The sequence below is a fragment of the Chiloscyllium plagiosum genome, unplaced genomic scaffold (assembly GCF_037043375.1).
Source record: "Chiloscyllium plagiosum isolate Xiang-an unplaced genomic scaffold, Cpla_swu_hap1 HiC_scaffold_3, whole genome shotgun sequence".
Taxonomy (NCBI): Eukaryota; Metazoa; Chordata; class Chondrichthyes; order Orectolobiformes; family Hemiscylliidae; genus Chiloscyllium; species Chiloscyllium plagiosum.
The window spans coordinates 1,157,862-1,171,341 of record NW_028270141.1 but is presented as its reverse complement, the minus strand read 5'-3'; the positions used below and the strand labels follow the sequence as shown (position 1 = coordinate 1,171,341).

General features: G+C 41.6%; 1 protein-coding gene across 2 annotated transcripts in view; it reads right to left on the bottom strand.

Moving 5' to 3' along the window:
* kif3ca (kinesin family member 3Ca) overlaps positions 1–13,480 on the bottom strand; it is a 281,442-nt gene that overhangs the window by 107,200 nt on the left and 160,762 nt on the right. For both annotated transcript variants that reach the window (XM_087976905.1, XM_087976909.1), the window contains exon 5: positions 5,032–5,150. In XM_087976905.1, coding sequence (XP_087833031.1) covers positions 5,032–5,150 — 119 coding nt within the window. The remainder of the gene's footprint in view (positions 1–5,031; positions 5,151–13,480) is intronic.

Here is a 13,480-nt window from a genome sequence, read left to right as displayed (position 1 = left end):
TTAAAACATGTTTCATATTTAACATTGCTTGGAGGATGTACGTTTTGAAGAATTGTGGGAAAATGTATATATTTCCGGTAGTGTGGAAACACCTGGAGTGATTTCAATGGAAGACATTATTGAAAGTCTCTGTGGACATTGGAGAGCTATTTTGACAAGGTTTCCAGGTGTCACCTGACTGGTTCTACTGTAGAGACAGTCTGAACAGTGGCTGGGTGAGAGAGCTTTGCCTTTTGGGATTAGCTTGGGAAAAGAAAGCTTGTGAGGAAGAGCTTCCCACCTGACTGTTCTATTTCCAGGAACTGCTAAGATTTGAGAGATGACCATGTGGAATTAGTGCCTTGACCATATAGGCCAGAATATCCAAATGGTAAACTTTACAACATTCTGTGCCTTCTGTTTTTGTCTTCCAGAATAACCCTAATTGTCAGAAAGTTTTTTGTTTGTTTTTAAAAGTGAATCTTTGCAGAGAGAAGTCTGTTTTTAACTTCTTTTCCTGAACTGTGTGTATATATGTGTGTGTGTGTGTTGGGGGGGGGGCGGGGTGGAGAAGGTGGTGTGTGGGGGTAGTGTGTGCATGTGTCTGTGTGTGTATGTCTTTCTATTTTACTGACTGTATACATTAACCAGTTATTTAACCTTCATTATATAAATACTGCTTTATAATTTTTTTACATTCATTACAAGATGTGGTCATCACTGACTAGTCCAGCATTTATTGCCTATCCCTAATTACCCAGAAGGCAGTTTACGAGTCAACCACATTGCTGTGAGTCTGGAGTGACATATAGGCCAGACCAGGTAAGGATGGCAGTTTCCTTCCCTGAAGGACATTAGTGAACCAGATGGGTTTTTCTGACAAGCGACAATGGTTTCATGGTCATCGGGAGATTCATAATTCCAGATTGCTTTTATCAAATTCACCTTCCACCATCTGCTGTGGCACAATTCGAACCTGGGTACCCAGGACATTACCTGGTCGCTGGATTAATAGTCTAATGATAATACCACTAAGACATCGCCTCCCCTTAATGAATCAATTACTGCACTTATTAAAGAAACCTGCCTGATAGATCTTTTCATTTAAAAGCTGGCCAAGTATTTACTTGAGCATATCATTAACTGGGAAATCTAATTTTATCCATGTTGTGACCTGTAAGGTAATGAGTCTGAAGCTCCCATGCACTCCTGCAACCACAAATGTTGCCCAGTTCATACTGGCATTCATAACTTCACCCCATATCTAACACTACAGCAAGCCTCACATCAATATCAAACAGTCTGTGCTGTTTCTGCCAATGACAGACACATTAACAAACACACTGCACCACGCTCACTGACACTTTCACTTTACAGACCAGTGAGACACAACCATACAGCATGAACTGGGCAGAGGACCCTCCAACCTGATGGAGGATATTGGGTTCATTGGAGTAACTATGACTGAGACTACAGCCAGCATTAAAACAAAAACCACTGAAGTTGACAATATACTCAGACCTAATACGCCCTTCATCCACAATACCTTCTGATTTACAATTGCAGATGGTCTAAGCAGGCACCTCGTGCTGTCCACCCCACCTCCCATGCCTTCTCTACTTGAAGATGTTTTCTCTTTTCAGATGTCCAGAACTGAACCCAGGCCAAACAGTGATGTAGGAGCAAGACATGTAGGAAGCAGAAGAGATTGATGATGAAGAACTACCATCACTTGATCAGACAACTTGCTGTCACTAGCTCAGTTACTGATACTCTGCAAACACTGCATGAGTGGTCTGTAATCAGGACATTGAAAAGGACAACATAGGCATCATCTTGCCAGAGCTGAAAATGTGTTGCTGGAAAAGCGCAGCAGGTCAGGCAGCATCCAAGGAACAGGAGAATCGACGTTTCGGGCATGAGCCCTTCTCCTGCTCCTTTGATGCTGCCTGACCTGCTGCACTTTTCCAGCAACACATTTTCAGCTCTGATCTCCAGCATCTGCAGACCTCACTTTCTCCTATCATCTTGCCAGAGGACAAGGTCACAATCGAAGTTTCTGCAGCGTACTCAGGGAAATTTCACTAAGACAATGAATGTTGTTAAGACACGGGGTAAATCCTTCTGCTAACTTAAACCATACACACAGAAAAGGTCACCTCGCCTCATTATCTGCTAAAGTACGAGTGAAAAGAACTACCAAAACCCCTCAATGTAAAGAAAAATTAGCAATTTATTCTTTAGCTCCAACAAACACAAGAACATTAAACAACATCTATCGACACAGTAATCCTCCTTTGTCTAATCAATTTGTCTACCTCCCACTCTACAACAATATACTGATCCGATAAAATCCCCTGATTAAGTTGAACAAAAAAATCAAATTTCAAAACCAGCCAGTTGTCACTTTTCCTTTGGTCTGTACTTTGGTCTTCTGTTTCCCAAATCTCATATGAAAAGGTACCTTTCAGAGAGAGGCTCTGCAGGGCCATCTGTATCTGTTGGTGCTCTTAGCCAGTCTGCCTGTTCAACATATCCGATTTTATATACCCTACAACATCGAACCGTCTCATCGGTTTGATGTCATCTAAACATTAAAATTAAAATTTAATTAGATTTTTGTATCTTGGGACATAATTTAAACTGATTGGCTGAATTCAAATTTGTTGTGTACCATGGCAACTCAGCTCCTGCTATTTGTTTCATAACTGAATGTTACATTTGTACATTTTTCAGCACACTCTGTGCCTCTCTAGGTCCGTCCCAGCTTCTACTCTCTCTTAAAGGTACAGTACACAACTACACCTTCATAACAGGGGTATACATATGGAATGACTTGGTGCAATGTCAGACCTGCCAGAAAACCAGCTATCAATATCAAGGAGTATGATGGGATCTGCGTTCAGCTAAGTGGAGGGCTTTATATACAGTTTATAGACTATTTTTTCCCATGTGGAAGTGGCTAAATCCATTAACACACTCATACACTCAACCATGATAAAGCTTCCAATAGTTGCTAAGTTTCCACTGCAGCACAGACAGAAATCACCCAACCATATAAGGAGAACGCTGGAGAAACTCAGCATGTCTGGTAACATCTGTGAAGAGAGAAACAGAGTTAATGGTTTGAGTCTGATATCACTGTCTTCAGAAATAACCCAATCTGTGGGTTCTGGAACTTCAGTGTGTTGACACACAAAGTCAGATCACTGCTGTCTTGGTTGGGGCTTCCAAAAGGCTTGTAGAATCCTCAGCATTTTGTCAGGATTGTTGAAGCATTAATACAGAGGACTGACTGCAGCCTGTAGAGTAAAGACATGGAATTCTCAATGAGGATGACAGCATTTGTCCTCCCATCAATGACACTCACCCAGTGCCCTTGCCAGTCCTGATTCCTGCAATTACCTCCACAGTCTCCCTCAATGAAAGTTAGCAATCTTCCACCAGTAACGCTCCAGTCACTGAGGTCACAAAGTCAGGTACTGAGGGAATGCTAGACAATGATTAGTTAATATTTATATTGAATATTGGATGATGATGTATACACTTGGTTTGGAATATTTGTTTTGTGCTGATGCATTTCAGCATAGTAGCAAAGACACTGTTGCAATGGTCAGTAACTTGCGATGGAAGATGTAGTGAGTGACTGTTGTCACACAGGGAATTAGTTTGTGTTCACTGCTACCACAGTCAGTGAAGCCAATTTCAGAAAGTTGGTGGTAGAGGGGAGATGTTGCTTGCCTTCGCTCTTTCTGCTGCTCCCTCCTCTTGCTCTTCTTCCTCCTTCTCCACTTTCTCAGATGCTCACAGTATGCATCCTGGCAAGGGATATCACCTCCTGATGGTGAAGCTGTATGGGATGCAGCAATATGTGAAGAATTGCCATGTACTAGAGGGCTCCTCCAGAGATCAGAAAATCTAATTAGCGGCCTGATGGCCTGCTCAACTATATACCAATGTAGCCTTTATTCAATGGATATTGTCCATGTATGTGTCGGAACACAATAGTCAGTAGACAGGCCGTGTGCCCAAGCACCTGACTTTGGTTTCTCAGGGTGGCTCAAAGCTGAGGTTGTAGCAGATTTTTGCAAAGTAAATACATTGTGACTGTTGCCAGTCCATTTGGGCATTGACCTGCAAGAAACACAGACTATAGTCACATAATCCCACTGGACAATGACAGAGTAGATCCCCTTCCATTTGGGGGACAGCTCTGAATTTGCATGTGCCAGCTACAATGGGTTTGCCTATAATCAGCGGGATCCTGCCCATGAGAACTTGCAACTATTCCAAAGCCATGAGCTTGCACCATCTGTTTGTCTCTGGAAGAGGGAATGAAATACAAAGCGCCAGTGACCATACTAATGTAGCAATACATAGCTGACTCAGATGGTGTAAAACTGCCAGCTCCAGCCTGGAAAAAGCCCAATACAAAAATAAATCGACAACTATTTGCAAAGTTTCCTCTCAGGTTGCAGGTCTGTCTGAAACACACTGCAGATTTCAGTCAGGAAATGAGTTTCTCCTGCATATAACTCAGTCAGTGAACAAGCTGTTTACTGCTCAGGTTGAGGTAAGAGAAGTTCTTACTGAAGACGCTGTCTGTAAATGGTCTACTCTTCCTCCTGACTCTTGGTACAGTTTGTGTCTCTCCACATTGTATCTGCTCATTCTCCCCAAATGCGCAGATACCATTTTGAAATGGAACTCCAGTTAGCACAGAAATAACAGGTTTGGAATACAACTGAATACTGCAGTCTATGTCTTTACAATTAAACTCATGAAGGTCATTAACATCAAAGTCATCAAGTTCATTACCATCAAAGCAATTTTAAATCAGAAAATCAGGAGAAGCCAGTAATTACTGCTGAAGTTATTCGAACAGCAACATTATTGTTGTTATGGGTCTCGACAAGAAAATACTCGACAAGAAGATCTTGGGTAATGTTAGAAAATATCCTGAAGCTAATACAGCCATTCCTCCTCCTCCCCGGTGTTGTGAAAGAAGCCTGTATCTGAACAGATGAAGGCCCCAAAAATCTTGGAACTTACTTGAGTTTAAGTTCTCGTGTCAGTTCGTTCTGTGTGTGTTCCAGATCCTGTCGCTCCCTCACATGTTCATCATGTAGATCCTGAATCTCAGTCTTCACAGCCTGAAGTTTTGCAAAGAGCTGTAGTACAATAAGCATAAGAGAGATGGGAATCATTTTTCATTCGTATTAATCTAAAAAATATTATAATTTTGACCATATTTTATGAAGTAAAATGTTACAAAAGTGAGGTACAAGCTAAAATCTATGATTCATCAAATTTTTAATCTTTTTAGACTACAAAGTATATGATCACACATCCATTTCAAATAATGCTTCGTATCTACAGTAAGCCTTCTTATTATTTCCTTTATGTATGCAAACTCTTAACCATTGATGAATTTACAAAATTATCGTAGAACTTTTTTGGCAGAATTATGCAAATATCTTCAATCCCTGTTTTCAAACTGTTTCATTTCCTTTTCATATTCAAGATGTTTTAATTCCTCTGCTCTTTGTTCCAATGCAATTATCTCTCTCTCTCTCTCTTTGTTGCCTCCTTTTCAAGCTGCTTCATTTACAATTGAATTCCAGCCATTTTCCAATGATTCTGATTGTATTTCTGGCTATTGTAAATGCTGGGAGAAAGTGAGGGCTGCAGATGCTGGAGATCAGAGCTGAAAATGTGTTGCTGGAAAAGCGCAGCAGGTCAGGCAGCATCCAAGGAACAGGAGAATCGATGTTTCGGGCATAAGCCCTTCTTCAGGAATTAGGAAAGTGTGTCCAGCAGGCTAAGATAAAAGGTAGGGAGGAGGGACTTGGGGGAGGGGCTTTGGAAATGCGATAGGTGGAAGGAGGTCAAGGTGAGGGTGATAGGCCGGAGTGGGGTGGGGGCGGAGAGGTCAGGAAGAAGATTGCAGGTTAGGAAGGCGGTGCTGAGTTCGAGGGAGTTGACTGAGACAAGGTGGGGGGAGGGGAAATGAGGAAACTGGTGAAATCCGAGTTCATCCCTTGTGTTTGGAGGGTTCCTAGGCGGAAGATGAGGCGCTCTTCCTCCAACCGTCATGTTGCCATGGTCTGGCGATGGAGGAGTCCAAGGACCTGCATGTCCTTGGTGGAGTGGGAGGGGGAGTTAAAGTGTTGAGCTACGGGGTGGTTGGGTTGGTTGGTCCGGGTGTCCCAGAGGTGTTCTCTGAAACGTTCCGCAAGTAGGCAGCCTGTCTCCCCAATATAGAGGAGGCCACATCGGGTGCAGCGGATGCAATAGATGGTGTGTGTGGAGGTGCAAGTGAATTTGTAGCGGATATGGAAGTGTCCCTTGGGGCCTTGAGGAAAGTAAGGGGGGAAGTAAATGCTGAACTATTGCTGCAATTATCTCCCCTTTCCTCACGGACAAAGGCAACCCTAACTCCAGATGGTCTGCAAATTCCACAAGCTGTGCCTTGCTCACCTTTTGGAAACCACCGTGAGTGACTGCTTCCACCCCCAGGAATCTCTTAGCCACTGAAAGAGCCATTATTACACAAGACACACCCAATGTAAACCAGATGAATGCAATACCTGAAAAGAGAACACTAACACTCACCACTCACTGTCTCCGAGTCTAATAACCCTAAACCCAACCTTGAATAATAGATTCTGATCCCGGACAAGAGCCCTCAGTTTTTATATGGATCAGACCAGGCCTTCCCAAAATATAATACAAAGATAGCCTGATCCTAACTTTACTATTTATTTAAAGGCAAGTGTAAGGTACTGCATTCCAGACATGATTCGATTGGTCCACCACAAGGCTTTCAGCAAAACACACTCTATTCTTACAACACAGTTACGAGGCACAAAAAGGAAGAATTCTGGCTTTAACTCTATTGAAATGCTTAACAATATAATGCATTACTTATCCACTAAACATCAACTGTTCCAATGTAGGCAGCATCCCATAATCACACCCTTGGCAAGGCAGCTCAGCAAAACAGTTATGGTTCTTACATGCTGCCTCTCTCCAGTGCAGCAGAATGAAATACTGAAACAGTCTGCCTTTTTTTATTTCTCAGAGAAAGCCTCCTGTCTAAGACTCTAGCAGCAGAGAACTTCTGCTGCGGATGTTCACTCGGCAACAGCAGAAACTTTCTCACTAACTGAAAGCAAAACTGAAAACCTTCCTGAGCGTGTATGAGCCTTGACCCTGTCCACTCACGATTCTTTTGTCTCATTTAAAAAAAATACCCAGGGATGCCCCCACATTGTTTACCAACTGCCTGTCAGATGCAGATATCCTGGCCCCACTGTGGAAACCCTCTGCAACAGAAACAGCACAGATCACATCACTCTTAAAGGCACAGTACTGTCACAGACTGTATCCATCTGTGTGACCTTCATCCACACATCTCGTCACCTGCTCAAAAATATTCAACCAAATGTGATTGACATGATATTTGGACATTTTTGTACAGTTCAGACCTCCTCAGTTAAGGAAGGAAAAATTTACCTAATGGAGTAAGTGCAAGGAAAGATTGGTAAAATGATTCTTGTGATGGAATTGAGTAGGTGCTGTACATGAAGAATGAGAGACAATTTCATAGGAATACTTAACATGTTGAAAGTTTGGAATACAAATGTTCTCTGGTTGAAAAGTTTTGAGCTAAGGACCATGGCCTCGGGGAAAGGTAGCAGCCAGGACAGAGATGTGACATGTGAATCTTAGGAATTCTTTACCCCAGAGGCTTTACATGTTGATTTTGAATATATTCAAGAAAAACGTAGATTGATGGATTTGGGGATTTACGGGATATTGAGGTAGAGATGATTTCAAAGTTCAGCTGTGATTTTATTGAATGATGGAGCAGTCTGTGGCTATATGAACTTTTCCTGTCCTTTCTTGTAATAATAGCTAATGTGACCCTGGAGTTATTTTGCTTTTGTGAACACACCTTAAAGCAAGAAGTCTGGATGTGCATTTAAAATGCCGGGACATAGGAGGCATCCAAGTGCAGGTAAATGGGATTCCTACAGTTTGGTGTTTGTTGGTTGGCATAGACAGGGTGGGCTGTGTGACTGTATGATGCTCTATAGAAAACAGCTTCACAGAATCCACCTTGTCAAGATGTCTCAGAATTATACTCTGCAGCACGGTGGTTCAGTGGTTAGCACTGCTGCCTCACAGCGCTAGGGACCCGGATTCAATTCCCGCCTCAGGCGACTGTCTGTGTGGAGTTTGCACATTCTCCCCGTGTCTGTGTGGGTTTCCTCCGGGTGCTCCGGTTTCCTCCCACAGTCCAAAGATGTGCAGGTTAGGTGAATTGGCCATGCTAAATTGCCCGTAGTGTTAGGTGCATTAGTCAAGGGTAAATACAGGCAATGGGTATGGGTGGGTTACTCTTTGGAGGGTCAGTGTGGACTTGTTGGGCCAAAGGGCCTATTCTCATACTGTAGGGAATCTAATCTAAAATGTCTCTTTAAAATCATGTCTCATTTAGCGAGAGAGAATGGACCTATTCTGCTCAATCATTCCTCATTGATTTCTGGGATGAGAGAGCTATTCAATCTAGTGAAACTTTGTTGCACCCTCACAAAGAGTAGTAGATCCTTCCCCAGATATGGAGATCAGAACTGTATGCTGTGCTCCATGTGGGGTCTCACCAATTACCACATGGCATCTTTATTCTCATGTGTTCCCAACCCTCTCAAACAACCATGGCCAAAACACCATCTTTCTTCCTAATATGTAACTTTGTGTTTCTTGTACAAGAATACCCAAATCCCTCCAAACACCACCATTTAATAGCTTTACAGCATTTAAATATTTTCTTTAAATTTTTCCTACTAAAATGACTAACATCATATTCCTTATTTCATTTGTGACATTCCTGGTCATTCGCTACATTGTGTATCACTTTGCAGAGAAATTTGGGGGAAAGATATCACAATATTTGTAGGTTTTGTTTTTGTTTTTGTAGTAATGCTCCCAAGTAGACTTACAAGGAAGCACCAACAGCAGCCACTCCTGTGACTGATAGCAATGTCTATTTCGGTGAAATTGAACTAAATGTGTGTAGCACTGCCAGAGGTTGGAAGTGGTGCTACATGAATGAGTTGGCCTCGTGACTTTCTCACTTAGCCTTGCACCATCAGCAAAATTGGACCCATTATACATGACCCTATCCTCTCAGTTATTAATATTGATTGTAAATAGCTGAGGCCACAGTACCAGTCTTTGAGACTACCTCACTGCCAATCTGAAAATGGTCCATTTATTTTTCCTCTCTATTTTCTGTCCATTAACCAAACCTCAATGAAGTTGATTTATTATCTCTAACCCAATAAGCTCTGATCTTGTCAAACAACCTTTTCTGTGGAATCTTGCCAAATACCTTTAGAAATCCAAAATAAGTTCTGTACATAGATTTCCTTTTCTCTACCTTGCCAGTTATGTCCTTAAGACTTTAATAGAAAAAATGTTTGACAAATATTTAATAAAAGGAGCCTGACTAATCATAATTCTAATAGTTTGTAAAGTACCCCATTGCAACTTCTTTAATAATGGATTCCAGCATTTTCCTGATGATCAATACCAGGCCAATTATACTTTCCTGCTTTCTCTCTCCCTCCTTTTCTTGAAGAATGTCTACAAATTTGCTACCTTTCAATCCATTGGCATGGTACCAGAATGAAGGGAAGTTTGGATGATCAAAACCAATGTATCTACAGCCTTTCGTTTTTCAAACCAAGATTATAAACAATCAGGTCGAGGGGATTTGGTGGCATTCAGTCACATTCCTTTTTCCAGTGTATTTATTTTTCTTAACTCATGCTAATTACTTTAAATCTCTCACTCTCATTTGAAACTTGATTCCTTATTGTTTTCATTATGTTTTCTGTGTCTTCTACTACAAAGACAGATGCAATATATTTGCTTCTTGTTTCTATTCTGTATGGAGTTGCAAGATTCTTTCAGGATTAATACTGAGAAATACCAGTAGCACCGTCTATGCTGCTGCTGATGATGATGATTTCTGGATTTGTCAGCAGAATAGTTTATTATCTCAGAGGAGAAACACCTGCTCCAGCACAAACTCTCTGTTACAATATCTGTCACATCCATGTAAGTTGTCTGTAGAGAAATCAGAGTACATTTTTCTGGTCCAGAGATCCTTTGTCAGTTGTGACTTTATTTCTGATTTACAGCTTCTGCAGTTCTTTTGGATTTTATTGTATTTATTTCAATACAAGGGACTTTCTAGTGGGACTAGTAAGTAGTTTACCTCAGTCACATTTGACCCAAAGGCCCTGTAGATGCCTGAATGATGGCAGTGAAACTATCACATGGGAAGGTAAAGACTCTGTGCCTGAAGGGTGGAGAGATAAACGTATCTCTCCACCCTTCAGGCTCTCTGCCTGTATTCCTGATGAAGGGCTTTTGCCCGAAACATCGATTTTCCTGCTCCTCGGCTGCTGCCTAAACTGCTGTGCTTTTCCAGCCCTACTCTAATCCAGAATCTGGTTTCCAGAATCTGCAGACATTGTTTTTAGTGAGGTAAAGACTCCATCTCACTGCTACAGATTTCAAGCACCTGCTTCATATAACGGTGCAGGAGTGCAGGTCTGAACATTCTGGATGTAGGTTTGCTTGCTGAGTGGAAGGCTCATTTTCAGATGTTTCGTCACCATACTGGGAACATCTAAGCCTGAACATCCAGAACCTCAACCTGAGCTACAAATTTTCTCAAACCTCGCTAGATTTGAACATCTCTTAACATCTCTGCACTCAGCTTTAAGTCATTTTCTCATGCAGATGGTCAGCAGCAGGGAAGAGCTGAGCATTTAAAGACCTTACACAAAATCCCTTGTGGCAACATTCACCAAGCAAGGATCTATAGTCAATGGTACGTAGTGCTGCAGTATGAGAGTGAGGAACTGCTTGGAAAAGCAGAATTATTTATATTCATTCATGGGATATGAGCATCGCTGACTGGGCCAGCATTTATTGCATGTCCCTAATTGCCCTTGAGAAGGTGGGAGTGAGTTATCTTTTGAACCAAGTAACCCAAGGTACTGTTAGGGAGGGAATTCAACACAGCAACACTGAAGGATACATTTCTACATCAGCCTGCTGAGTGGCTTGGAGGTGAACTTGCTGGCAGTGATGGTTCATGTACCTGATGCCCTTGTTCTTTCACACATTTGGAAGGTAATATCTAAGGAGCTTTGGTGTGTTGTGGCATTACAACCTTGTAGATAATACACTCTTATGCACGTCCAGGCAGGGGTATGGAGGGTTGAATGTTTGTGGATGTTGTTTAATAACCAGAGGGAGGTTAATATGAGGAGCTCATTGCCACAGAGGACTGCGGACACCAGGTCATTTTATGTACGTAAGACAGAGACAGACAAGTTTTTGATTAGTAAGGGGATCAAAAGTTACATGGAGAAGCCAAAAGTTTGGGATTGAGAAACATAGCACCATGATCGAATGGCAGAGGAGACTCAATGGGCCCAATGGTCTAATTCTGCTCCATTTCTTATGGTCGTGTGGTGGCAAACAAGCCTCATTCTGTTTTGTCCTGGATGGTGTGAAACTTCTTGAATGTTATTGGAGCCACATTCATCCAAGCAAGTGACTCCAAAACAAATACAGACTGCATTGTGTGGCAGTGATCTATAGCAGCACTGCGGGTCGGGATTTGGCCTAAAAGCAAATGGACTTCAAAGGCTTTGTGAGTGTGCAAAGAAGAAAATAAACTTTTCTAAAAAACTTGAAGGAAATGTCAAGATGGACAGCAAGAGCTTCGTATAAAGGAAGAAAGGAGCTAAAAAAAACTCAGACCCCTTAAAGAATGAGGTTGTGGAAATAATAATGAAGGACTAAGAAATTACAGAGGAGTTGAATAAATACTTTGTACCAGCCTTTAAAGTAGAAGTCACTACCACTGCCTCAAAATTAGGAAATAATATCTATCGCTAGAGATAAAGTACTTGGGAACCTAACTTTTGCAAGATGGTGGTGGAATGGGGTTTGTCTGCTCCTACTGGCTTTCTTTCGCTTTTTCTCTTCTTTTTCCTTTTGCTCTTTTCCTTTACCTTCCTTCTTTCTTCATTACCTTTTCTTTTAAGCCAGGGAAGTGATGGGTGAAGGAAGCGGCCTTTGGTGGCAGCAACAGGACATGGCTCCACTGTAGCCCGGGGTCTCCCTGCAACCAAGGAGTAGGTCCCAGGTTCTCCCCTGGCCCAGACTCACAGGCTAGGCCAAGACTCCAGGTCCACAACTAGACCCGGGCACCTGGAGGAAGAGAAGGCTGATCTCCTTGAGTGGTCGTAGGCAGTCTCATCCTGGCTGCATCTTCAGGGTATTCCATTGTTCCTAAAATCAGCTTTCCCTCCGCCCAGAAACCATTAACTGAACTGTGATGAACTTTGTCTTAATTTAATTTTTAAAATTATATATGACTTCTGTTATTGATGTAGACACTGTGGTGTGGCGACTAATAAAACTTTTCATTGTATTTTTCATGGAAAAAGTACACGTGATAATAAATTTCCATTTTATTCACATGGGGTTAAAGACTAAAATGTCCATGGGACTTGATGGAATGCATCCTAGGATTTTAAATGAAGTGGCTGAAGAGATTGTGGGAGTAATCTTCCAGGAGTTCTTAGATTCTGGAAAAATGCCAGAGGATTGGAATACTGCCCATGTTACACCTTTATTTAAAAAGGAAAGGGATAAAAAAAAACAAGAAACGACAGGGCAGTTTGCTAACAACTTTTATTGAGAAAATGTTGGTGTCTATTATAAAAGATAAAGAGCAAAGCATTTATAAATATGTATTATAATCAGACAGAGTCATCATGGCTTTATGAAGAGGAAATCCTATATGACAAATTAATTAGAATTCTTTGAGGGAGCAAAAAGCAGGATAGATAAAGGGGAAGTTATGGATAAAATATATTTACATTTCCAGACAATATTCAAAGAGGTACCACATGTTAGACTATTTAATTAGATAAAAACGCTAACAGAAAGCTGCCCTGCAAATCTGAAGAGCTGGAGTATAACGATGCAGACATAATGCTACAGGTATTAAAAACCCTAGTTAGACCGCACTTGGAATACTGTGAGCACATCTAGGCACCACACCTTAGGAAGCTTGTTTTGGCACTGGAGGGAGTTCAACACAGGTTCACACAAGGATGTACCTGGACTTCAGGGGTTCTGTTCTGAGAAGAGATTAGACAAATTAGGACTTTGTTCTTGAGAATTTAGAAGTTTAAGGGCTGATCAAATGGAGGTCTTCAGAATATTAACAGGGAAAGACAGGGTAGCGAAAGATAAACTATTTCTACTGGTTGGAGATTCTAGATCCACGGACAAGGTATGAAAATTAGATTCAAGCCATTCAGGAGAGATGTTAGAAAGCAAAGATTAATGGAGGTTTTTTTTTTATTAAGAATATCACAGGATATAGGCCTAATGC